Source organism: Kryptolebias marmoratus, linkage group LG10 (genome assembly GCF_001649575.2).
Source record: "Kryptolebias marmoratus isolate JLee-2015 linkage group LG10, ASM164957v2, whole genome shotgun sequence".
Classification (NCBI taxonomy): Eukaryota; Metazoa; Chordata; class Actinopteri; order Cyprinodontiformes; family Rivulidae; genus Kryptolebias; species Kryptolebias marmoratus.
The window spans coordinates 6957073-6982260 of NC_051439.1; the positions used below are offsets into that span (position 1 = coordinate 6957073).

Sequence of the window (25188 nt, forward strand, 5' to 3'; positions counted from 1 at the left end):
GTTGCTGTGAAATGACAGCAATAACCACTGCTCCGCCCAAGGTTAAATATTTTCTTTTAATATTTATAGATACATGTTAAAAACTTGTTATTTAATCAAAGTTTGCAAGCTGTTCTGTCCCATTACCATGACACTACCACCACTATGCTTCGCAGATGGATTGATTTGATTTAAAAGAGGAAAACCTAAACCTGTACATGAAAACTGCAAACAGTTTTTCCTCTTTTGCAACCCTGTCACACACGTTGTTTAGAGCTGTCCTGAGTGACGATGATGTATTAGGAGAAAGAGCTTCAGAAGTAAAAAGTTACTTTTAAATTGCAGCCTATTTTACACTTTAAACTTAGAGCATTGTTAGTCACAAATATGGCATATTAAGTTATAATCTCATGGAAGCGTGGGAGCTCAGTGGTCAGTGCTGCGGTCTTGTAATCCTGACACTGCGAGTTTGAGTCCAGGTTGCATCAGGAAGGACACACACGGCATGAAACATTTGCCAAATCTTCCATGAGAGAAGGGAAAATATGGTCTCGATAAATTACCTTCTAGGATCATGTGAAAATCTGATGTTTAAGGTCATATTTATGTAGAAATACAGAAAAATGTTAAGATTAGCAAACGTATGTCTGTATCACAAAATGCCCTCTGAAGTTGGGCGTTTAAATGTACATATGTTTAAATAATAATAAAAAAATAACTCCAACAGAGGTTTTTATTTGCAGATTTTAGATTGGACTTTCTCTTCTCAGCACAGAATCACATCTTCCAAAACCCTTAGTTTACAACAGAGCTACTTAAACAGAAAGGTCTAGCAGAAACGTGACTGTTTGTGGCGCCCCATTCCAGTTCTTTATTAAAAGATTTTGTTTTTACATAGTGTTAAATATAATCTCTCAAAAAAAAAAACAGAACTGGGAGCGTATGATGAAAACAACCCAATGCAGCTGTCAGCCAGTAATCCTCAGTTCGAAACCAAAATAAATTTGAAGAAATATCTTCAGTTTATAATATATGTGTGCAAAATAGGGAGAGTCAGGTCCCATAGCCCATATTCCAGCAGCTTCCTTACACTGAAGGTCAAAAAAAAAACCATTTAAGGTTTCAGCTTTCTATCTTCCATCAGGATGACTGTGCATTTCAGGTGTGTAAGTAAGAAGAACAATCATGACCCACAGGTGCAGTATCACCTGAAAAGAAGAAGAAAAAGACGAATGAAAGATTTTATTCACCAATCAGGATCCAGTTTCTTAAATAAGCCCTCACCATGTATAGAATAACAAAAACTCTGGCCATGGGGTAGCGCCTCAGGAAGATTCCCAGTCTTATGCTGCGAGACAAAACATTTTATTCATTACTGCACAAGTCATTTCATATTTAATAAGTAAATTACAGCACTGTAATAGTAAATGCTGTGTGGGAAACAAAAACAATGAAAGCTTACCTGAAGCGGTCAATAGTGCTGGCTGCTTTGCGTACTTTGCCGTACACTCCTGGACTGTCCTGGTCACTGAAGAGCACAGGGGTGTTTCTCTGTCGGGCTCCTGGAAGTCAAAGAAATATACTTTTAAAAAAAACATCTATTATTATATATTAATATTACTGAAGGCGCAGCATTCCTTGAAGGGATGAATATTGCCTTTCATGCCAAAGCTTTAGGCTAAGATCATCTTATACTGAGAATTGGGCATTTAACAAATAAAAATAAATTTGATAAACCTAATTGATCTGAAACAGGAAAGGTTTAGTTTGATTTAATGTCAGACAGGGAGAGAAAAATGCTGATGTTTTTATACAGCGTATGGAAACATCTGGTTTGGATTCTGCAGACAGAGAAACTTCACATAGTTAATCATAAAATTTAAAACAAAGACCTTCTGAAATCTGTTTGTGCTCAGAATATTTCGATGTGGATCAGTTTTAGCTACAACCACACCAAACTTTAGCCCAATATCTGTAAAACTGACTGATCTTTATAGCCATTTTTGTCCTTTTTTCATGGGCAGCCATCTTAAATCTAGGTGACAAAACTGAATCAGTTGCAGCTGTACAACCAAAGATTACTTTCTAAGAGTTGCCAAAACATAATCACCTACCTGCAGGTGATAAATATGGGCTCTACAGACCTCATTTTCCCTGCATTCTGTTTATTTATCTAAACCTTGATTTAACCAGAAAGGACAAACATCTCTTTTACAGGAGTGTCCTGGCCAAGACTGGCAGCAACAAATAAACTAGAAACAGAAGAATAAAAGTGAAAAGACAAACAAGTCAGAGACTGAAAAGGTAATAATATTTCGTGAGTACACCTGTATCCAGATGTGGCTCACTTAGCTGTAGTGATTGTTGCAGTTCATTTCACGTTAAGAAATAAAAAAACTTTTTTTTTTTTTTTTACCTGGACCCTCCAGGCTGCTCATATTGATGGCCGGCCCTCCACTCTGTCCCCCCTGAGCGCTCTTCAGCTGCTGCTCCAAACGCTCCAGCTGGAAGACCAGGGAGCTTTTCTCTGTGCCCAAAGCCTCCAGCATGGTCTGCTTCTGGATCAGCGTCTCCGTCAGCTGGTGGAGCCGGTTCTCCAGCTCTGTCTGGCTGCTGCTGCTCAGAGTCTTATTGGTCAACTGGAAGAGCAAATTAAACAAATTAAAACCAGAGAGTTGGTATCAAAGGTGATGCTGTACCGCGTGGAGCATTTTAAAATGGCGTACTCCGAAATGACAACAGGTCAGAGTGAGTATCATGTTTGTTTGAGTGTGAAGCAGTGTTTAGACCAAAAACATGCATGTTAGGGTTACTGGTAACTCGAAATTGTCCCGCAAACACACAGTGAAGCATAGCATTCATGGCATATTTAATAAAAACAATTTGCAAATTCAAAACTGCAAAAGTATCAGCTGTCATGCAGTATTAAAAGCCAGTGAGTAAAAATGTGTTTAAAGAAGAGACTTAAAAAACTTGGCTCCAGCTCTATTCATTTCTCATCATTAGATGGTTTTAATCTAAAACTCTGGCATGAAAGGCGGTGGGTGATATGAGTTTCTTTAAGGAATGCTAGGCTTTTTATTTTTTAATCATAAAAAAGCATTACTAAAACCTCAGCTTGGCAAAGAAGCTGCTCATCTTTGTGGTTTCTGTGAGTTTAAAGTGACCGACCTGATTCCTGAGTTTTTGGATTTCATCTTCTCTGTTCTTGATTTGGCTCTGCAGAGTGCTTTTGGCTCGATGCTGCTCATCTTCCAGGTACTGCATCTCCTGAAACGAACATTTCAAACATCAGCACGTTACGGTGTCGTTTTGCGGTGGCCATGAGATGTCGTCGCAGTCTCTTACGTGTTTGTAGCGCTCCACTTCAGCCTCCAATTCCTGCTTGGCTCGATCGTGTGCGGCCTGTTGCTCCTGCATCTGTCCCTGCTGCTCCCGCCACGTCTCTGCCTCCGTCAGGGCCTGAGTTTCCAAATCCTTCGAAGAAAAAAAAAAAAAGATTTTTCTCCTTCACAGGTGGATCGCTCATATCCCTGTTACGTTTGAATTAGGTTGCAAACAGCTAAGGTGGAGGAGATTTATTTGTTTTGTTGCTTTGACACCAGAAAGAATGTTTCTCCCAATCCTAACATCATGCATTTATATCGAGGAATGACCCAATTCAGCTGTCCGGTGGGGTTTTTCTCAATAACAACAAAAAAGACAGGAAACAAAACCCTTCTTCCTGCCACTTTTAGAATCTCACCTGTATTTCTGCTCGAAGTGTGCTCACTTGTCCCTGTAGCTTTTGAATCTCGTCCCTCTGAAGCTCCTTTTCGTGACGGAGCTCCTCCACCTCCAGAGCCATGGTCACGCTGCCGTCTCCTGTGTCCAGACCTGATCCCTCCTTCAGACTGCTGATCAGCTTCTCTTTGGACTTCAGAAAACAGTGCAGACTTTATTAAAACCATTTGAAGGTTTTAGTTTATTGCTTCCCTTCTGGTTCTATTCTTATGTCTGATAACATGTTCACAGAATACGGCAAAAATAAATATTTCCAAGATGGAAACTTCAGAGTGGCAGCTTTTGGTCTTTTTTGCCTTTATTTGACCTTTCTAGTGTATTTGTGACTATTATCTTCTATATATCTTGTCAGAATTTTATATGAGAAGAAAGCCCTGCAGACTCAGAGCTGGAGCAAAAGTTAAAGTGAGGAGGAGAAGATTAAAGCCTTCGGTTCCGAGCATCATCATGGGGGAACGTAAGAACACTGGCAAATAAAACGGACGAGTTTTGGCCACTGACTAAGACTCAGAAGGAGTACAATGACAGCAGCATTTTGTGCTTCACAGAGACATGTCTGAATATGGATGATCAGACCACAACCTGGTGCTTTTATCACCTCGGTATGTTCCTGCTGTTTGAAGGCTGCCTGTTTACACAAGGTGTGTGAGGAGGTGGACTCAGGAAGCCAGCGAGGCTCTGCAGAGGACTGCTTTGACACCACTGACTGGGATGTTCTCTGCCTGCCATATAGGGATGACATCAATACCATAATCGACTGCATAACGACCTACATTATCTTCTGTGAGGACCCCACAGGGAAAGTGCTATATACAGTAAATAAAGTTGAGTCATTTAAATGAGAAGAAATCTGACAAAAATATATATATATTTTTAATTGCTTTACTTGTAGGATGCGTGAAGCTTTGTGCTTGTAGTCTTGTAACTCCAGCTTGGCAGACTCGGCTGCAGCTTTGGCACTTTTCAGCTGCTGTTGGAGGTCGTCGGCTCTCAGCTTCTCTTCTAAAGCTCGTTGCTCGGCTGCAGTCACCGTCTCCGCGAGGGTCTGTCTCTCAGCCTCTAATTTGGCCAGGCGGCCTGCAGACTCCCTCTGCTCAACAACAGAGAGCTGATGAGTCCCACACGATCTACTCAGCACATGTTAGTCACAAGAACAGACAGGATCACTGACATAATGTGCACCTGCATCTGCCGGTAGCTGTCTTGTTCCCTCCTCAGAGACAGTTCTGCCTCTCGTAGCCTCTCCTGTATTTTTTCAAGGGCCTGGGTCTGCATGCTGCTCCCTTCTGTGTGGTCCTGCATAATTCTAGAAAAAAAAAAAAAAGGATATGCATCTACACTAAACCAAAAAGATCTACGCAGAAATTTTGAACGGTACCAACACAGCTGCTGCCGAAAATTCAAACAACTTTGTAATGATCAAAGTTTTAAAAAATGTCAACATTTTGTGGGAAGTGAGGTTTTGGGAGGTGGAAAGGGAATTAAGATCATAAGAAATGTCAAAGCTCCTGCCAGTGGCTCATTATGGTCACCGTGGTAACCACACGCCTGTGTCTGTCACTCCCTGACGGCCAAGTTAATTAAAGAAACACAGACTGAAAAGTAAGCCTCAAACAAACGGTCTCTATGTGATAACTTTAAGTCAGATCTTAGAAGTTCTTAAACCGTGGCACAACGGAGGCCAACGCTCTGCAGAGCCAACAGCTACAGACCTCCAAACGTCATGTTATCTTCAGATTAGCTCAAGAACAGGGTGTAGAGAGCTTCATGGAATGGGCTTCCATGATTGAGCAGCTGCATCCAAGCCTTCCATCACCAAGTGGAAAGCAAAGTGTCTGATGCAGTGGTGTAAAGCACACCGCCACTGGACTCTAGAGCAGTGGAGACGTGTCCTCTGGAGGGACGAATTGCACTTCTTTGTTTGGCATTCTGATGGACGAGTCTGAGTTTGGTGGTTACCAAGAGAACAGTTCTTGTCTGACTGCATTGTGCCAGGTGTAAAGTTTGGTGGAGGAGATGTCACTCAAGTTCATATACGGGTTAAAGGAGACGAGCAAATAATTGTGGCAATACAATGTATAAATGAGGCGTAATGCAAATGCTTTTGAATTTTGTCTATGTTGCGTGATGTACCGCGACCAAAGGTCACTGAACATTGTTCTCAGTAAAGCCACAATGTATTTGTGTATACAAGACGAAGTACAAGACAAAAGTTTGAACAGAATAGTAATAAAGCTGCTTCAATCTCTTTGTGTTGGCCCCATTAATAATAATAATAATAATAATAATAATAAAAAGATTTAAGCTGTGAGATTTCAGAAGACTTTGATACAAGTGTACCTTGATTTTTCCTTCTGCACCTCTTCTAATGCAGCACTGCGCGATTTCAGAAGCTGATCGGCTTCATCCAGTCGAATTTTTAAAACTGCAAGTTGACCATCTTTGGCAGAGAGGGCTTCTGTGAGGTCGTCCACGTGGGACCGAAGTTCTCGTAACGTGTGGTCCATCTGAGACTGCTCCGAGTTCCATCTGTCCGCACGCAAACGGGCTTGATTCAATTCTAAAAACAGATTTTAAACAAAAGGTTTATTCAGAACAGGGTTAGGGTTGAAGAAGTGTGAGGTTTTTGTCGACTGTGCTCTCCTTTACCATCTTGTAGGTCTTTTGCTCTCTGAATAACCGAGGCCATCTCCTGGTTGAGGGAAGCCACCTCGCTACGCAGCAGCTGGTTCTCCAGACGCAGGCTGGACACGATCTGGTTCTGAGGGCCCTCTGGTGGGGGAGGGGGCTCCTGCCGGCTGGACTCCTGAGGAGGAGCTGAGCCTGACTCTGAACTCTCAGAGGTGTCTGAGGTGATCACAAAACACATTTGGAAATCATTTGCACAACACAAAAGAAGACACTGAGCGAACTAGTATAATTCAACTTTTACTATTTACTGCACACAAAGTTAAAATACACATTATCTTTTCATTCTATTACAGAGACAAAATTAATTAGTCATTAGCTGCTGGGAATCTAATGTCATGAACTTCAACACAACTTAACACAAGTGAGATACTTCCATCTTTTCAAAAATTAGCACATAAGGTCAGAACCTTTGGTAAAATACTCTACTCCTGAGCAAAAGCTTTATTATCATTCACCATCAGAAAGCAAACAATAATGTTTCTGTCTGTTGGCAAAATATCTCATAAAACAGTTCCCTAATTTTAAGCAAACCTCAGAAAACAATCATTGTACATCTACAACTGATTAACCTTTTGAGTCAACCTGATTCAAGACGGCTGCCACAGCTAATCAATATAAGCTAACACAAAAATGGTTACAACGCAGCCAGTTTAACAGATGTTGAGCTAAAATTTGACGTGGTAGTATCTGAGATTCATTCACAACACATACTGTGAGCATGACATCTCAGGATATTGAATCTTATTTACAAGGTTTGACCAAAATGGCTACAACTCAGTCATTTCTCAACATAAGATGATCTTAGTCTAAAACTCTGGCAGCAGTCTGTCTAACTCACTGTTAGTTGTGCTCAAACCTTGACTTGGATATTTAGTAGAATTCTCCTCTGATGTTCTGATGCTGTGAACAGACAGAGAGCTCATGCTGGAGGCCCTGGACACTCCTCGGGTAGAAGGGGGCGTGGACGGGGCTGAGGGGATGGTAAGAGGGGTGGTGGAAGGGGGAGGCGTTGGGTTTGGCGCCTCTGGGGCCGAAGCCGCTGTCTTCATGTTTTCTCTTCTTGAATCCCTCCTGCTGCTGCTGACGGGAGGTTCAGAGCTGTTCAGGAAGTTAAAGAGCATGTCATCGTCCACATCCTGCTCGCTCTTTCTGGGCCTCACGAAGCCAGCCGAGGTCTTGGTTGAGTTCGGCGCGCTGGCGCCAGAAACAGGAGGCGTACTCGGTACGTTGGCCGTCCCTGCCAGCATGGTTGCACTGGCGCTGGCTCTCTTGATGTTACCTGCTGCAGCGGAGATGAAGCTCGAGGCTTCATGAGAGGACGTGTAGGTGTGATGTGTTCCAGCCGGCTCGGTCTTGAATGCTGCAGAACTGTACTCATTTGTGACAGACGTTTCTCCCCCGTAGGCTGATGAGAGGAGGGTTGTTTTTGCCTCGTTTTTGCTCAAGGCGGTCGCAGCTCCTTGGTCCACTTTGTTCAGGAAGTCTTCAGCTTTCCCAGCTAACTCAGTAAACCAAGACATGTTGCATCCTGATGACACAAACACAACATCAGAACTAGATAAGTTCAACTCACTTTTTTCATCCCATACATTCTGAACAGTCTGGATAAATCAGAGTAAACAAGTGGAGAAGAACCCCTCGCCCTCCCTTAAAACCCTTTTAAGGGAGGGCCAAAGGTAAAGGTAGAGCAATGTGTAACAAATAAGATTTTTTTTAAATTATTTTATTTTTAGAAAGACTGATCAAAAATTTAAAAAGAAAGAAAAAGAGAAATCCAAATAATAAATACTAGGATTATGTTTTTGGTTATTATTATCATCATATTTTGCTGATAATTCATATTTTTTTCTAAGCCTTTGATTCAAGCAGAATATGAAATCCATTACAGCTGATGGTTTTATGTTGTTTCTATATTATATTTGAGCATTTTTGTGCTTTCAGTATCTCTTATATTTTATCTCATCTGTTGTTTTTAATTTTCTGGTTGAATTTTATAGCAGTTTGGTCAACTCCTGTTATTTTTAATGTGCTGTAAAAATAAAACTGACTTGGACACTGAATAAAAAAACACTTTTGTCTGCAGACAATTGGTCAAAACAGATTAAACAATTGCTTCTACAAAACAATGGTCTTTGCTCCTGATATAGCTGAATTTAAAAGCTTTCTCCACAATAATGGGAAAACAAGATTCTTATAATAAATTAAAGAAATGCTCATGCGAATCGTACAGCTTTCCATTATGTCCTTAATTTGGTACCTAAATGTTGTTCATTAGCTGCGTGGCTATTTCTTGCACATCTGCATTTAATATTAACTGAAAGTTTTGTGTAAAAATTGATGAAACACCTTGCAGGACACAGATCGATGTGAGTGTTACCCTTCAAGCTATCAGGACTACAGCAACAGATATGACAAACTCATATAATACGTTTATGCCTCAGACATAATAAGTGCTAACAAATACGCTAATTAACTATATTCCTTTTAATAGCACATGTTTGATTCTATCACTAATGCAGAAATAATAGACAGCAAAAATAAGACATACGTCATCAGCTGCAGTGCCACATCCCATAAACAAGAACTAATAGTTTGTTCTGGCTATATAAACTCTATCAATGCTAAAGCTAGCAGGCTAACTGGGAACTGAAGGAAACGTACCGTTTTAATAAAACCTCCTAAAGCGCAAATTGTCTCCGGTCACCTGGCTACAGCCGAGCTTTGATAGTTAAACATGAGGGAGGAAATCCGCTCGCATGAACTTGGTCAAATAATGACCATAATCTGTAAACAGGAGCTGCTCCATACGTGGACCAGGAAGTGCTCCGTGAAGGACCCCACAGAGCGTCGCTAGAGAAGCCTGGTCAAAAATAAAAGGCCCTGTAGCAAGTTCTGAGTTTAGAACAGCTGTAGGCCAAGATGGACTGAGGAAGGCAAAAAAAAAAGATTATATTTCTTTAATTTAGAGAAGCAGGCAATGAAACAACAAATAAAACTGTTAATAAACTTGTTATTGATGACTGCCTGAATGAAGATCCCAAAATATTTGATACTCATGGCCTCAATTTCTGTGAGAATCTTCATTGCTCTAATTATGCAGATAGTGAAATTACCTTATTCTTAAATCTGCACTCCTAAAACTGATGAAAATTTTACATCCCTAACAGAGGATAAACCTTTTAGACAAAACCATTTCCCAAATGCCTAAAGGCAAATTCACGTCCGTCTTTCTTTATAAATTGGTGTCGTCTCGTCTTCCATTAAGTCCACTTTGTCTCAAACAGACTGATGGTCTGATCTGACTCTGATGAACTTTGACCTTGGAGTTCACCTCTGATCTCTTTGGAAGTTGTTCTGGGCTCTTTGGTTATCGTTCATATTATCCATCTCTTCAAGTTTTTATCAGTTGTCCTCTTGTGTCCACGTCCAGGGAGGTTGTCTCCAGTCCTGTGGACCTTAACCTTCTGAATAATCTGAGCAGCTGTAGTCACAGGAACATCCAGCTACCTTTAACATGCTGCTGATAATTGTCTTCTTAGCTCCTAAGACAATTCAGCTTCATGTGGTCCATGTTCAGTGTGTTACACACCATGATATCAAACAGCCCTGTGACTACCTGTCACCCTGAAGACACCTATCTTTACTTGGAGTACCATCCTTTTTGTTAAGGCAAGTTTCTTTATTTCTTTCAACCTTTTGATTACAAAGCAATGACTACTTTTCGTTAGTTGATTATTAGTATTTATTTTTATTACTTCTGTCAGTTTCAATTTTTTTCAGTGACCATTGTAGGATTTTTTTTTTCTTTAACAACAGGGTACAAAAGATTTCCTCATGTCTGTATATTATTCCTACAGGACTTTTGCTGTCATACACTAATCTCTACCACACAAACAGACACAAAAGTTATGAAACAGTGCCTCTTTATTTTTTCTGCACTCACTTGAAAATGCATATTTACATGGCATGCCACATCAATACAGGAACTATGGACACACTTGATAACATGTCTTAATTAATCTGCTCTGGGAATTCCTGGCAGGAGAGTTTAAGCCATTAAAAACAAACAAGATGACAAATGAAGCATCACTTTTATAACCTGGCTCAAAAATTTTTTTTTATCAAACTATTTTAAAGACTTAAACAGTCACGAGTGTCCAGCTGCCAGGTACTGAACGTTTTCTTATTTTAATGGAGGGCTGTGTTTTAATGTCAAATCAGAGACGTGATCACCTATGTTCCTCAAAAAAAAAACAATCTGTTTATGTATAGGATGGACTGCAAGGGCAGATGACCATATATTTAAGAAAAGTAAAATGTTTACAACATCGATTCATTGTCTCTGAAGGACAAGCATGTCCACTGCATCAGATGTCCAGTAGTTTTCAAAATACCTGAACCCAAGACTTCTAAAGTAGTGTACTTGTCCAAGATAATAATCCACAAGCGCTGTGTCCGGATGGAAAAATTAAACAACAACAACAAAAGAAGACTCTAGATGAAAGGAAGAAAGATTAAATAAAAATATAAACCCTCAGTACAACGACTTGTCTGCGATAATGAAAATACCACAAAAAAAAAAAAAAAAAAAAGGATATTTGGACACAATTCTTCCGAGAGCGATCCTTTGAGAAAAATGTTGTCTTTGTTCAATTTGTATTTTCTCTGTTTAGACGAAGAATCTATTGCATTTCAAACATCTCACACTCATCCTCAGGGAGTCATTCATGTGCGCACAGTCACTTTGTCCCAGTCAAACACACGTATTCGTTCCAGCACAACCAACTCCACATGCAATGGGATTTCTGACTGAGGGGCGGCCCGCGTCAGATCAGGCCCCTCCTCTTCTTGTAGTCCTCCAGGTTGAGGGACCTGCGGGGGGCTCCGTCTTTCACGGGCAGCGCGTTGGAGCTCACGGACAGACTCTTTGCTTCTGCGGGAAAACGGTGCAACGTTGGAGTTCGTGTTGTACGGTAACAGAGCAGGATGTTAGTTCATTTACACAGCCTCTGAAGCGTCACACCTAAATCGGAAGAACCAGCTCACCTGCATTGGGAACCTGGAGGTCAATCTTAACATCAAAATCGTGAACTTTAAACAAGTCTTCTGAGAGGTCAGTGGTTGGCTTTGGGACATCCTTGTCTTTAGGATTTGCTTGTCCCTATAACAAGTGTGAGAAAATGTAACAATGAGGGATTCAGGTTTGGGCGTTTGGTAGAAATCCGTTAGAAAAACAAGTAAAATTATGCCTCAAAGCAAAACTTCCAGTCATGAATCAATAAAAAATATTTACAAACCAGCAGTAAATTATCTAATGAAACTTAATCAAGCAAAAATCAATTTTTACAAATTCAAACAATGATTATTCATGTTCTGGACGTCAGCAAATTTTAATTTAATATCTGAAATGATCAGCTTCTGTGCAAAAATGTATGTCTGCTCTTTTGAACAGGACCAGAATTTGACTTCATTTCCACAAAACTAAACGCATTCAAGTCTGAAACGTGAAACTGTGTGTTTAAATCCTTCAGGAAGTGCAACACTGACCTGTGGGTTCTTCTCTGTGCTGGAAGGATCTGCAGCTCCTGACCCGGAGCCGTACTTCTGGTTCAGGTGAGCAAGAATAGCTGCGTGAACTGATGGATCTCTGGCCTGAGGAATGACACAAGAAAAAAAAAAAAACTGATTTAAAATTTAACAATAAACTCATTACATTCATTTCACAGATTTATTGCAAAGAGTTTTACGAGCAAATAGAGTCCATTGGTGGTTTTTTCCCCCTCTCAAAGGGACAATGCTGCGAGACACCCTGACTGCCTCAGATGTCAACCTTCGTCTCAGGTGTTTCAGACCGGACCAGTCGGACACCTCTGGGCTTTTATTTCTTAGCTTCTCAAAAGGATAGAGCTGTTGTTTTGTCACCTGTCTCACCTGTCCTCTTCTCTGACAGAAAACATGTCTGGGTTGAAAAACCATGCAGATGATAAACAATATTTATCAAAAATAACTGGTCCAAATCTGCCTGTCTTCATTTGTAAAGTGTTCTTCAGTACATTAATCATAAAGGTGGGTACGATGTGGGTAAAGGTGGGCAAAAAAATAATAATGTGCATGGCCCAGAATACAGTTGTGCAAGCTGTACACACAAAAATAGGTTGTGATTTTTAAAAGCTGATCAGATGATGAACTCAGAATATGATTGATTGATGATTGTAGTGTGAAGCGCTTTGGGGTCCTTAGACTAGATTAAGCGCTATGCAGTTCAGGCTATTTACCATTTAAACAAGCGGCGTCAGGCAAAAGTGCAGAGATTTAATATTAGCTATTGTAGTGTTCTTTCACACTGGTATAATGTTTTTGAGAAAGAGTTGTTTATAAGCCTGAAAAATGATTACAATACCAGGCTAGCATTAGCTTAGCTTGGAAGATAACTTCTGCTCTTTTTTTTTTTTCCAGACTCCATGCTCTATGACTGATGTTGGCAGCTGATTTGGTACCAACTATTGATAACTGACAGAAAATCACTTCATAAATGATTTAAGACTAAACTAACAATGTTTACTAGAGGTGTAATGGGGTGTAATTTAGTTTTTTATTTACAAAACGTCCCAACTTTTTCAAAACTGGGTTTGTCGACCAACTAATGTAAGAAAAATTGGGGGGTAAAGTAACTGCTGCTCTAAAGGAATAATAGAAAACTTACATTTGACACCATGGTTGGTTTGCACTGTCGTCGTGTGAATGGGTCCATTTGTTGGTTTTTAGAATTCTGCCCTTCGGCCTGAGAGAAAATACACAAAAAAACAAATTTAAAACCATTGCAAGCACACCTTGGAGCACAAACTCATGCAGAATATTTTTTTCTTATAACAGGTAAGATGAGAGCTTAAAAAGGGACATCTATGTGCTAAAACTCTCAAAATAAAGAACTGTTAATTGAAGCATTTCATACACAAACACCAGAGGTGTTCAGCAGAACGTGCATACACAATCTTCTCCAAACATTTCTTCACAGTTGCTTTTTACACGTGTATTTTACTTCCTTCTTTAAGAAAGCACTAGAAAATCCATTCTTTAGTTCATATCGGATTGTAGTTTTGTTTGAAAATGTAGAAATCTGGGGTAATGTTTTCTAAACTCTTTTGGAGAAATCTGAAATAAATTTAAAAAAACTCATCACAAGCAAATCCATAAAGGTTGAGTCACAGAAAGAGGAAACTTACCACAAGTGCTTTCTCAGATTCAACAATGTTCCAGCTTCTGTTCCTCTGATTAATGTAGCTGAGTGACAAAAACAGTTTGTGACTCACAGATAAGAAAAAATATATACTGCAGCATTTTAAAATATTACAAGCAATACTCATGTTTTTTTTAAAATTTGCATTAAATGTGGACATACAAATGAGTTTGGACGCACTGGCAAAAATGTTTTGAAATAAATTCCTCTTTTTATTATCCACCACTGACAGCAGACGGCAATTTTGCAACAATGGAAACAATTTTTAATTAAAGGTCTAGCATTCCTTTGAGGAATGCCTATCGTCCGCCGCCTTTCATGCCAGAGTTTCAAACTAAAATCATCTTATGTTGAGAAACGATGGAGTCGTCCTCGTTTTGGTCAGACCTTGAAAATGACGTTACAGTCTCATGTGATATCATGTTGGAGGAGGACTCTCAGCTTCTACCACATGCAATTTTAGCTCAACATCTATAAAAACTGACTTGAGTTATACCGATTTTTGTGTTGGCTAATATCAATTCGTTGTGGCAGCCATCATGAAATGTGTTAGATTACTTCCTGAAAGTTTTAATACAATTTGTCCAGCTGCTCATGGGATACAGAACTCCCTCTCCTGCATTTCTACTGTAAATAATCAGCTTTAAAACTCCATCCTGCCGGTACCTTATAGCAGAAATGTTCTTGGTCCTCTGTCGGTCAAGTGCTTCTGCCCTTTCCTCAAGCTCGTTCAGCTCATCCTGGATCACTTTTACTTTTTCACCATCACCGTTTTCCTCTGCCATGGCCTTCAATTAAAACACACAAACAGGTCAGATGAACAAGTCAAAGGATGTGGCTACATCAAGCAATCTATACGTTCAACACACTTCAAACTAACACAGTGGATGCTGATTAGGCTTTGGGATATTTGAACCATTCATGTACCAAAATGTTCAGCTTGATAGGGAAAGGTGTGCTCTCACTTTTGTTTTTTGTAACTTAATTTTGTTTTTTAGTAATTAACTTAATTTAAAATAAAATTTGCCTTAGAAATACCCTTAGATGTCTTCAGTTTCTTCAAAACATTCCTACTTGAATCTGCTTCAGCATACTTGCTTTATTTCTATTTTCTTATGCTAATTTTAGCTGTTGTCACCCACCATTCTGCTACTTTTAGCTACCAGCTATCGTTCTGCTCTTTTTACCTTTTGGCAACGTTTTGCTTGTTTACATTGTAGCAATTTAGCTAATTTTAGCTTTAGTTTTGCTAATTTCAAGCTGCAGTTCTGATCCTTTTAGCTTTTAGCTACTAGACTGCTCTTTTTAACTTGAGTCTCAGCGCCTTCAGCAAACTCCAGCAATGTCATTCAGCACTCAGCATTCCCACTGCGTTTTCACAGAAAATGTCATTTCTCTGGAGTTTGATCCTTACCTTATCTTTGAGTAGCTGTGTTTTCTTCATGGCATAATTTGGTGGTGCTTTTCGGAATCTGTCCTTCTCTTTTACAATCTGCAGAAAATTCATTAAAAAAAAGGAGTTTTCTTCCAGTCCATACACCAGAACTGCACAAAAACTGGTAGACGCTGAAAAAACCCCCCCCAAAAAAACGGACTCACATCTTCAATGTCTTTGTCGTTAAACTTGTAGTTCAGAGCCTCTTTGATGGACTGCTCCTTCTTGGTAATCTCATCGAGAGTGGGTACCTGCATTCCAGCAACCATCATCTGCAAGACAGAGAACCTGAGCTGAAGGGTCCTCCTTAACTTCAGAAATGATTTGACTTATTTTGTCTTTGAAAGCACTTACTGCATCTTTCCACTTCATGAATTCACTTTCTGTAAACTCTTGGTTTGAAACGAACTCGAGCCTGAAAACTCGTGTGTCACCACCATGCCTGAAAAATAATTTACAATAACAGCGTTTCATTATCTTATGGGCGGCGGACAATTAAGAGAAGGTTAATTAAATAATTCCTTATTACCTTTTTGAAAGTCTTCAACACATCTATGTCCAAAGACCTACCTTAGTTGCAGTCCTTTGTTTGTTCGTGTCGATCCAAGCTGATAAACCTTTGCCGTCTCTACTACGTCCACAATTTCAGCAACCTTTCAAAATTAGGAGAGAGTCAGAATGAGCTAAAATGTTTACTTAACCAGACATGCCTCCAGTTCATCTCAGGTCTTCAGTATTAGCAGCACGTTGTTGTTCAGCAAAGAACCAGCTCACCCTATAAACAGGTTTACTGCTGCTGTTACCGATTCCTATTCTCACGAAGCAGCCGGTCACAGTCTTTGCAAAGAAGGGCATGTGGCACCAGCGCTCCAGCTTGTGTCTGGACAGGCGGATCCTGTTGAGCTCTTCTGGAAGTGAGACAGGCTGCGACTTTGGGGGAGTCTCCTCCTTTCTGTAAGCAGAATACGGTTTATAAAGTTATCTCATTGGGCTGCAACTGACGACGAAAAGCACTCGCAAGGGAGTCTCCAGAGAGTTTCGTTTTCAAGTTTTGCAAAAAAATATTCAGGATTTTTAAAAATTTACGGCTTGCTGAACACTTGGTCAAAATAGTCACCAACTAGTTTCCAACAGCCAAGTGAGAAACCACCTTCATGATGAGGAGTGTGGTGAAAACACTGCCGAAGAGACTTACTCGTCATCATCGTAGGACGATGATCGTGAACTCCGGTCACTTTTGACTGATGACTTATCGTCATCTTCCTCCTCTTCTTCCTCATCATCAGAGTAAACCTCACTCGTCTTCAGTGGCTCCCGTTTGGCCAGCAATTCAGCTGCAGGAACAAAAATAAAACAAAAACTGCTTTGACACTGAGGTCCAACACATTTATCATTTTCAAATTCTATACTTTTCCATCCTATAAATTTCAGATTTCTCCTGTCAATTTTTAAACCGTTTTTTAGTGATGACACATCTGTAAATTTACTAAATGTTTGTCCAGTGGTGGGGTTTTATCTCTGCCCTAACTGCCTGACTGAGGACAGGCTATGGTAATTCATCAGCATCACTATTTTCAGCCAACATAATTTTCACGACTATATCTTTTTAATTTCTTACACACTTGAACTGAAATCACAAGAGTTTCTTCTCCACTAGTAGGCGCTGTGTACATCAGCAGTTTTAGAGAGGGTCCACGGTCTGTGCAATGTTGGGTCCTACATGGAGGTCCCTATAATAAAGTCAGGCTCGCAAAATTATTTCACAGTGTCCCCTTTGTGTGAATGACGCCAACAGGAAATTCCTCACCTTTTGGAGCTGTCCCTCCATGAAGAGTTTCTGGTCTTAAATTCTTTTATGTTATCTAATATAGAACTGGAGAGGATATTGCTCCTAATGCCTTAACTGCCTTGTTTGGAGTCTGGCCTACTTTACTTGATCTTTCTCCTGCTAAAAAAAAAGACTTAAAAACATTCACAACTCAGCTGTCCAGGAGGCTAATCTGCAGCTCCACCTACATATACACGCTGGATTAGAGAGGTCCTTTATTTTCTTAAACTGGAAAAAGGAATCAGCCTGACTTTAGCCGGATCATTTGAAATAACCTAGAACCCGTACCCGTCCTGTGTTAAAGGTACAGATTGTCTGATCACTCTGAACTGAGCACCACAGAGATGTGACCTCACGTGTGTTTCTACAGGAACCCGGTTTACAGCTAACTGCGTTAGTCTAAGAATTAATTTACAGTCGGGTGAAATCACACCAACCTGTCTTGTTTTTCTTCTTCTCACGCTCGGCTTTTAGTTCTTCCATGGCCTGGGACTTTTTGTCCAGTTTTTCGTCCCGTTTGGACCGTCTTTCCTTGTTGTGTGACATAGAAACCTTGACAGAAGGGAATTACAGACGGACATGAAGACAAACAGGATGAATAAGAAAAGAAATGTTTGGGCAATATATTTTTAATTTAAAAAAAAAGAATGTGATCAAAGCTTAAAACAATATATAGGCAACACATTGACACCCAAAACACTAAGAAACATTTTAGAATTTTTTTTTTTTAATACAATGCTGAATATTATTATTATCATTATGATGTAATCTGTCTAATGATCTTCAAATACCAAAGAAGCTCAACTCTAGGGCTGGATAATTTCATATCATTGACCACATATTCTGAAAAAATAACCCACAGTAAAAACTCTTCATCCTGCAGTTATAACAATTAAAAAAGCCTTAATTATTTTAATGTAGATGTCAGAGAACAGGCATACTTTTTCTCTCTTCAATGAGTTTAGCGAAGCAGAACTCTCTTTGTCGTTTTCTCCTGTTTATATATTCTGCCTGTAGTAAATAAGCCCCTCAGCCGCGGCTTGTCTAATGAGAGGCGATGGCTGGCAGACACATCAGCTGTTTTTTTGATTGTCGAGTGCAGCGCGACCCGCCTCGCCCTAATTGGAGTCTACACAGTCTCTGCGATTTTCCAGACAACTGAGTGCCGCCTCAGTGTGGGTGGGATCATCATAGCAAGGCTGCTCGACACTCATTTGATGTCATTTCTCGGCAAAACCCGACAACGGAGGACATAGAGGTCATGTCTGGTGTTCAGTTTATGGTTAGTTTGTGTTGACATGATCACAAACTACAAAGAAATGAGCATGTTACAACAAGAACAGGATAAAAGCTAGTCAGTGTAGCTGTAGAAAACGGAGGTTTTGAAGTAGTCGCTGTCACTCAGCCAATTCCTAGCTAATCAATCAACGGCCTGCAGTCTACTGAGGTGAAATCATCGGCTTGTCTTGTCATTTTTAATTTTATAACTCAAAAAACAAATAGTTGGGGATATTACTTTTACTGTCAAGTGGAGCTTTGATTCTCCTGTCAGTGCAGTAAGAGAATAAATAATATGAAACTTGTGTTTAGATATGATTGGTTGTAATCATTAATGTGTACTGTTCAGCAGCACAGCTTCACCACTTCAATGTATTTAATAATGGGTGAGACTTATTTTTAAAGCATTATATGAGTTTGTGAGGCTTTAGACTGTATGCAGTGATAGATTTATAGCTCAAAAAGAGGGGGATTAATTATAATGTTTTTATTGTCATTTATTATCAAGATAAATGCCAGAAAATATTATAATAAATTCCATATCGTCCCTTCTTGACTCACCACTTGAGTGTCTTGAACCTGAGATTGCTTCCTTTTTTCTTGCTCTTCTTCTTGCTTCTTTTTCTTCTCCTCTTTCTCTTTCTTCTTTGCCGACTTCAGCTTTTTCTTAATTTCAAACCTTTCGAAACAAACAGAATGAATAAACAGGCATCGATCCAAAAATATATATATTTTCCCTACTGCATGAATAGTTTTGCATTCATGTACTCATGACAAGGTTGACTTTCATTTGATAAAATTAGACACTCTTTGATTTCTTGCTCAACCTCTGTATCCACAAACACAGCTAAAGTCAAACACACTTTTAAAAACTGGTATACTAACCGTCTCTTTAGCACCTCTCTCTTTTCAATTCTGTTGAAGAGCTCCTGCTCCCTCTCCTTCTCCGTCATCTGTTCCAGACGAGCTCTGTCCTCGGCGTCGCCCATCAGGTCGTCGTCGTAGCCGTCCCTGAACACCTCGTCTTCGGAGGAGTCTGAGTCGGAGCTGGAGGAAGAACTGTTGCTCTCTGAATCTGAAACTTCTCCTGAAAGTTTTAAAGGGGAACAATTTTTATTCTATTCTACGCTTGTCTGGAGAGAAAATGTGACAAAACCACAACACTGTGTCGGGGCCAACAAGGTTTAAAATATCTCCCTCAGTTCAGATTTGGAAGGTGAATATTAGTATTTCAGAATAAAATCAGCAGCCCAGTAGTTTTTCATCACTTCGATGTGTTTTAGTTCCAGTCTAATATTACTGGCTTTGTACTGAATGTTGTTTTCTACAATAATAATGTGCTTTAAGTGTTAATAAAGGTAATGTATTTCCACCTGTGTGGTGAACAGTGTTGATAATGGCTGCTTACAATTTAAAATTGTTTTTTACTCTAAACTGAAGGACTCATTACTTCACTTTATGTACTTTAATGTTTAAGATTTAAAGGAAAAAGACCTTCTCTACACTAATAAATAAAAGGAGCTTCACAAGAAAATTGCTGTTTTATTTTAACTTGATAATTATGGCTGATCAGTAGAGGTGTAACGGGACAGGATGATATTTTAACAAAATCTTTAAGAATTTTTTTTCTTTTTGCAAAAACTCAACTGGCTAGCCTCTCTCCTGCCTGATTTCTCACAAATGTACATGTTCTTCTGTAAAGCTACGTTCACACATGCATTTACACAAGAGGCCGAGATAAAAAAATGAAATAAAAACTCATGATGGGATAACCTTGTTTTTCAAATAAATTTATTTTAGTAAATAAATTTATTTGACATATTTTTTAGCTTTCTTTTGTCAACATATTCGCACAGAAGTATTAAAGATAACTTTTCTCAATGTGCTGTATCTTATTGATCAGTCAAAACTAAGAGTGTACTTGAACTGTTTCCTATTTTTTCTCATCAGTTTCTTTTACTGATTTCTGATGAAATCGTTTCACCACAAGTCATAAAAAACCTCAATGAAAACTCAAACAGCTACAAACATTTCCACCTAAAATCAGAAATAATTGATGAGCACAGAGATGACTGAACAGCATGGGGAGCAGAGGTGGCTCCGTAAACGGCAGTCAGATTTATCTCCATTTTAAAGTCAGATCAACTCTTCTCTTCTTAACTCAAATGGATTAACAAGGTGTTCAAACTTAATTTCATTTTCTCAGCTTTAAAGTTGAGAAATCACCACATGAACTCTGTATTAAGTTCACAGCAAGAGACTTTTAGGCCCTGTTCACATTTGTTGCTAACATCCATCTTTAACAGCTCTAAATATAGGTCAGAAGTCCCTCAACGCTCACTGAAAGTGTTTCCACTCGAACACATTTCGTTGGTGGTCTGGAGCGAGTCTTTCTGTCTTCATATGTTTAACAGTCTGAACAGCCGCCCGTCTCAGTCCTTAATGCAGCACCTACTGAACTGAGGTGACCCCACGCAGGCAGCAGAGTGGACGTCTTGGGGTTTAAAAAAAAAAAAAGTCAGCTCAGCTGCTGATTGGAGATAATTAAACAGCGATCCTTGGGAATATTCTGAAGAAATAGCTTTTTTTCAGCTAAAAGTTTTAATGAACTGTTTATTAAAACCCTTCTTAATAAAAAAAAGGTCTGTTTGTCGATTACAGGCTGTGGTATGGATGAGTTTATCTGGTTTATTAACTGTTTGGTGCTGTGGACCCATTGCTGTGGTTCGCTGTCAGCTATAATGTGCTGGTATTCACAGAACAACAGCATTAAATTACATTAAACGCAGAGCGGATGTTACGCTCACAGTAAAACAGCTGTCAGAGCACCGCTCAGCTGTGGAGGAGTTTCTCAGGTTGAAATCTTCAGTCTTTGCTCTGACACTGAGCTCTGTGAAGCCACTAATCGTTTGCCGCCTTTTTTTCCTCTTATATCACACCTGTTAGGTAATTAAGCTTATTAAGAGATAACTCAACAAAGAAGCGAGTCAAATGGCTCCAGGGTAATGTCTAAATAATAATATAGTCCGGATGTCTGAATGTGTTGCCATTATTACAGAAACTGCTGACAGCCCTCTGTGTGGATCTACATACAGCGCAGGTTACCGACATCTGATCGCACATTTTACCACATCCAGTCAAATCCCCCCGAAACGGATTCAAAGCTGTTTTGTAAAACCAAACGTGAGCAGACAAAAATCATCAAAGCGGCTTTTGAGGGGTTCAACTCAACGGGAAATCCTGTGGCACGAGATCTAGTTACACCCCTACTGACAACGAAATCATAGAAAGGCTAAATGACAGAGTTGGCAAAATGCTTTGGAGTCATTAAAACTGATCTCCTGAGATGTTTCTTTGATTCTCCTGACCGAGGCCTTTCATTAAGGAAAGTGTCAGTGAACAGTGGGACAATGTAACACAAACAGCGGCGACACCGTGTGCCACCTGGGATAAAGAGGATGAACAACTGAGTCATGTAATCCTCAACCAGAATATGTGGCACTGTGGAGATGCGCTCATTGTGTATCTGGACTGTTTTATTCAATAATATCTCAGGACATGTGTGTATGTCTATTGTTTAACTGAGCAGTTGACATTTAAGTAAAAGCTTTGAAAAAAAGTGTGGCTTTTGAATACTGTGACTTGTTGGCAATGTTAGTGACAAACATGACGACACGTACCCTCCTCTGGAGCAGAGCTGTCTGCTGAGCTGTCTCCATCTGAGCTGCCAGATGTTCTGTTAACTTTCTTTTTTGTAGAACTCTTCTTTTCAGTACCTTTGCCCTGCTTAACCTTCTTTTTGCCTTTGGTGCCGCCCACAGTCCACTAAAAAAACAAAAAACAAACAAACACCATTTTCACTTTATATTATCCAACAATGCTAGAGGATTATAATCCATTCCCTTGTGCCTGATTTATCCCAAAGTGAGAAGCGAAACCTAAGAGCATCTCACCTCATCGTCGCTGTCAGACGTCTCAGAATCTGTAGAAGCTGCTGGTTTGTTTACAGGCTCGCCCTGCTCACCAGAATCAACCTTCTTCCTTTTTGCCAGAGACAATAACTCCTGAAAGAGACAACACAGTAATGTAGCTCAGAAAACATACAAAAATAACATTAAGTCATTATGACACACAGTGGGTAAAGTGGTAACTCACTCCCTGGAACTCACTCATATTCATCATTAAAATTACTATATTATAGCTAAAACAATCATGAACTGATGTCTCAAAGTAAGGGTGGAAATGTAGGTAAATGATGGAATAAGAGCCAGGATAGTAGCTACAGGGTTCCTACACATTTTCCATGCTTTTCCAGGCAATTTTTAAGAGTTTTTGAGCCATCTTTGACATCAAAACCTTTTTAAATTCACTGTGAATGTTTATACACCGGTCGTTTTATTATCTGTGTGGTTCAAGCTTCATGAAAAACCACAAAGTCTGCACAAAAGCTGGACAAGTTAATGCTTGTTATATCTGTGTTAGTCCTCTTCTATAAAAAATGATGTTCTTTAGGAAAAACAAAGTTTCTTATCATTTTGTCATTCAAAGTGCTCATTTTGGAAGCAGCTTGGTGTTCATTACCTTGTCTGAAGACATCACCGTACAGAGGGGCTACAAACTGAGCCTCGTCATTACAAGTAAACAATTTTATTTTATGAGGCACAGATGTATGAGTTCTCAATCAGAAACTAAAACACTGATGGTTAAAACCTTAAATTTAAGGCTTGATATGGTAGATGAACCAAAAGTAAACATCATGACAACTACGTCCATCATTTAGATACAATTAATGTGGAAAAAACACTTTGCTACTTTGAGCAATTTTGAATTTAAACCTTGTTTCTTTTTTTCCCATGGTTATCCAGACGTGAAAAAATACTAAAACCAAAATGCCTACGTCTCTATATTTTTTAAGCCTGTGTAAGGCTTAAGCCTCTGAAGGCAGAGCTCTAACAAGAGCCTTTTCTAGTTTAAATTTATGCAAAACTTTCAAGAGACTTTAAAAAGCAGACTTGTGCAAATAAGCAACTTCTAAACTAAGAATGCAGGAACGCAGACCCAAACTCGAACCTCTCGCCCAGAGGTGAAGTTGTTTATTACGTAACTAATCCACATTTAGTCCAGTTTCTTTGCCTGCATCGTAATAAAACGTTGTTTTTGCTGACAGCTCCTGGACAATCATTCACAGCCGGCTGCTCTCCTGGTTTTATGGAAAACAACAAGGCCAGTCAAAAGATAAAAAGTTTGACAATTAAAATTATTAGAATCCTTTTGGTCTGTTTGAAAGACAGCAACTTAAAATGAAGTGTGACATTTCCATCACTATTTCTGTGTCAAAGCTCAGCAGCTGTGCTTCTTTCATTTGCAACCAGTAAGTGGCACCAACTAGAGATCTAAAATCACTCAGTGTCTATTTTTTAATCATTTACATGCAATAACAAACAAGCTCTCGTTACTGTGAACACATTTTAGATTTAAGCGACACAAAAACAACTGAGAAGTGAAAATATAATGGATCTACAGAAAAAAGCTCATGGAGAACCAACAGTGGCAGAAATGCACAATTACGCTCCTAATCGCAATGACTTCTGTGACAATTTGGGGAATAAAACTACATGAACATGACAGCTCAGCTCTATCACATCATGGTCTCGTGACAAGTCACATCACTCCTGATATAATATTGTAATAAATACTGCCTCTGTTTATTTCCACAGCTGAAAGTTTAAGTCATTGGTTGCAGAGTTTTTATCTTTTTGGACACGTCCATTTCATTGCATCTTGACTGGCATCCTTTTTTATCTGTTGCTGTTTTTTGTTTTCTAAATATTGCTTTTTTATGTTAAATATTGCTGTAACAAATTAAACAGGATATGATTAATGAAGTACATCTACCCATCTATTTATCTATCTCAGTTGTTGCCATAATGTATACAAAAGCCTAACTTGACAAAATATATAAGCACTGGCTTTCAGCTGGTCCTCTGTATCCTTTGTTAGGTTGAACTGGCTTCTATCAAGCTAATTCCTGTGATAAAAATAACTTACCAGTCATTTAAAGAACAAACACTGAGGAGATTTAAGATTTGGGCTACAAAAATAACTGGACCTACTTAACCAAACTCACTTAAATCTCTATCTCTGCTTCTGTAAGGAACAAAGTAGTAATAGTACAGGATTTTGCCATGTGTGTACAACTCCATGTTATTCTGTCAGCTCTTGTTTACCAACAACACCAAAATAGACCTTCAGCTCTGAGCCCATGACGTCATTCAGGAGATACACTTCAAGCTTAAATCAAATGCGGCTAAAACAGCTTCCGTTTGGTTAATAAATAAGCCCAAATTTCTCATTTAGTTCGTGGAAAAGCGCCCCCTCCAACAGCAGACGATCATAACCAAGCAGCTTTTGACTGGAAATCATTAGGAGGCCAGCGGCGCGGCATTTTCGTAGCGTAACGCTGCATGATTGGTGGTAGTGCAACCTTTACCAGGCAGACTGATTTTTACAAGCAAACAGTCCTAAATGCATTCTGCCTTGTTAACTGCCGCACAGAACATTTAAAGACACACTCGACATGTTAGGAATAAAGTGTTTACTGTAAGAGGAGAAACAATATGTGGCCAGTTTCAGATTCCTGCGAGGCCAAACACAGAGCAGTCAATTAGCATGTGTTAGCTTCGCCCCAAAACTGCTGACAACTTAATACGCCAACAGTCAAGAACTAAATCTGAAAAAAGCTGACCTACCTCATCTAAATTATCATCACTGGCACTATCTTCGGAGTCAGAGTCGATAACGACTCGACCTTTCCGCTTCTTAACGTTCACCATGATTAGCAGACCGGCTAACCTGCTAGCTATCCCTGTGTCGTTTAATGTAGAGGTTTGTTGCTGTTGCTACTTAGCTTGTTGGCTCGCCATACAAAGGCAGGACTGAGCATGCGCGTACCCTGGC

The 25188-nt window shown here is 39.5% G+C and overlaps 2 protein-coding genes across 3 annotated transcripts; both read right to left on the reverse strand.

Annotated features, from left to right (window-relative positions):
* Nucleotides 1-694: 694 nt before the first annotated feature.
* On the reverse strand, nucleotides 695-9297 carry golga5 (golgin A5). Of its 2 annotated transcripts, none has more exons than XM_017419337.3 (13): nucleotides 9115-9297; nucleotides 7310-7981; nucleotides 6412-6609; nucleotides 6103-6322; nucleotides 4945-5068; nucleotides 4649-4852; nucleotides 3725-3895; nucleotides 3328-3456; nucleotides 3151-3249; nucleotides 2396-2618; nucleotides 1442-1541; nucleotides 1264-1327; nucleotides 695-1187 (listed from the first exon to the last, which is right to left on the reverse strand). In XM_017419337.3, exons 2-13 carry the CDS (start codon nucleotides 7971-7973, stop codon nucleotides 1110-1112), a joined length of 2274 nt encoding a protein of 757 aa, XP_017274826.1. In that variant the 5' UTR covers nucleotides 7974-7981; nucleotides 9115-9297; the 3' UTR covers nucleotides 695-1109. The 2 variants fall into 2 exon arrangements, with proteins under 2 accessions (XP_017274826.1, XP_017274817.1); XM_017419328.3 differs by having other exon boundaries at nucleotides 7292-7981.
* Nucleotides 9298-10359: 1062 nt separating this feature from the next.
* rtf1 (RTF1 homolog, Paf1/RNA polymerase II complex component) lies at nucleotides 10360-25144 on the reverse strand. Its single transcript, XM_017409841.3, has 18 exons — nucleotides 24981-25144; nucleotides 22185-22295; nucleotides 21912-22056; nucleotides 19117-19318; nucleotides 18793-18910; nucleotides 17391-17505; nucleotides 16321-16459; nucleotides 15900-16077; nucleotides 15696-15778; nucleotides 15480-15567; nucleotides 15290-15397; nucleotides 15105-15182; nucleotides 14357-14478; nucleotides 13677-13734; nucleotides 13157-13234; nucleotides 12001-12105; nucleotides 11500-11614; nucleotides 10360-11386 (listed from the first exon to the last, which is right to left on the reverse strand). The coding sequence occupies exons 1-18, from the start codon at nucleotides 25062-25064 to the stop codon at nucleotides 11280-11282; spliced, it is 2034 nt and encodes a 677-aa protein (XP_017265330.1). The 5' UTR covers nucleotides 25065-25144; the 3' UTR covers nucleotides 10360-11279.
* Nucleotides 25145-25188: the final 44 nt, after the last annotated feature.

Excerpts from the sequence above, each read along its gene's own strand:
- golga5 (XM_017419328.3), bottom strand. The coding sequence starts at position 7,973 with ATGTCTTGGTTTACTGAGTTAGCTGGGAAAGCTGAAGACTTCCTGAAC. Across the intron at positions 2,619-3,150 it reads TCCAAAAACTCAGGAATCAG|TTGACCAATAAGACTCTGAG; the intron begins GTCGGTCACTTT and ends TTGCTCTTCCAG. Across the intron at positions 1,542-2,395 it reads GAGCAGCCTGGAGGGTCCAG|GAGCCCGACAGAGAAACACC; the intron begins GTAAAAAAAAAA and ends TTTGACTTCCAG.
- rtf1 (XM_017409841.3), bottom strand. The coding sequence starts at position 25,064 with ATGGTGAACGTTAAGAAGCGGAAAGGTCGAGTCGTTATCGACTCTGAC. Across the intron at positions 16,460-17,390 it reads GAAGAAGAAAAACAAGACAG|CTGAATTGCTGGCCAAACGG; the intron begins GTTGGTGTGATT and ends TTGTTCCTGCAG. Across the intron at positions 11,387-11,499 it reads CCTCCAGGTTCCCAATGCAG|AAGCAAAGAGTCTGTCCGTG; the intron begins GTGAGCTGGTTC and ends GTTTTCCCGCAG.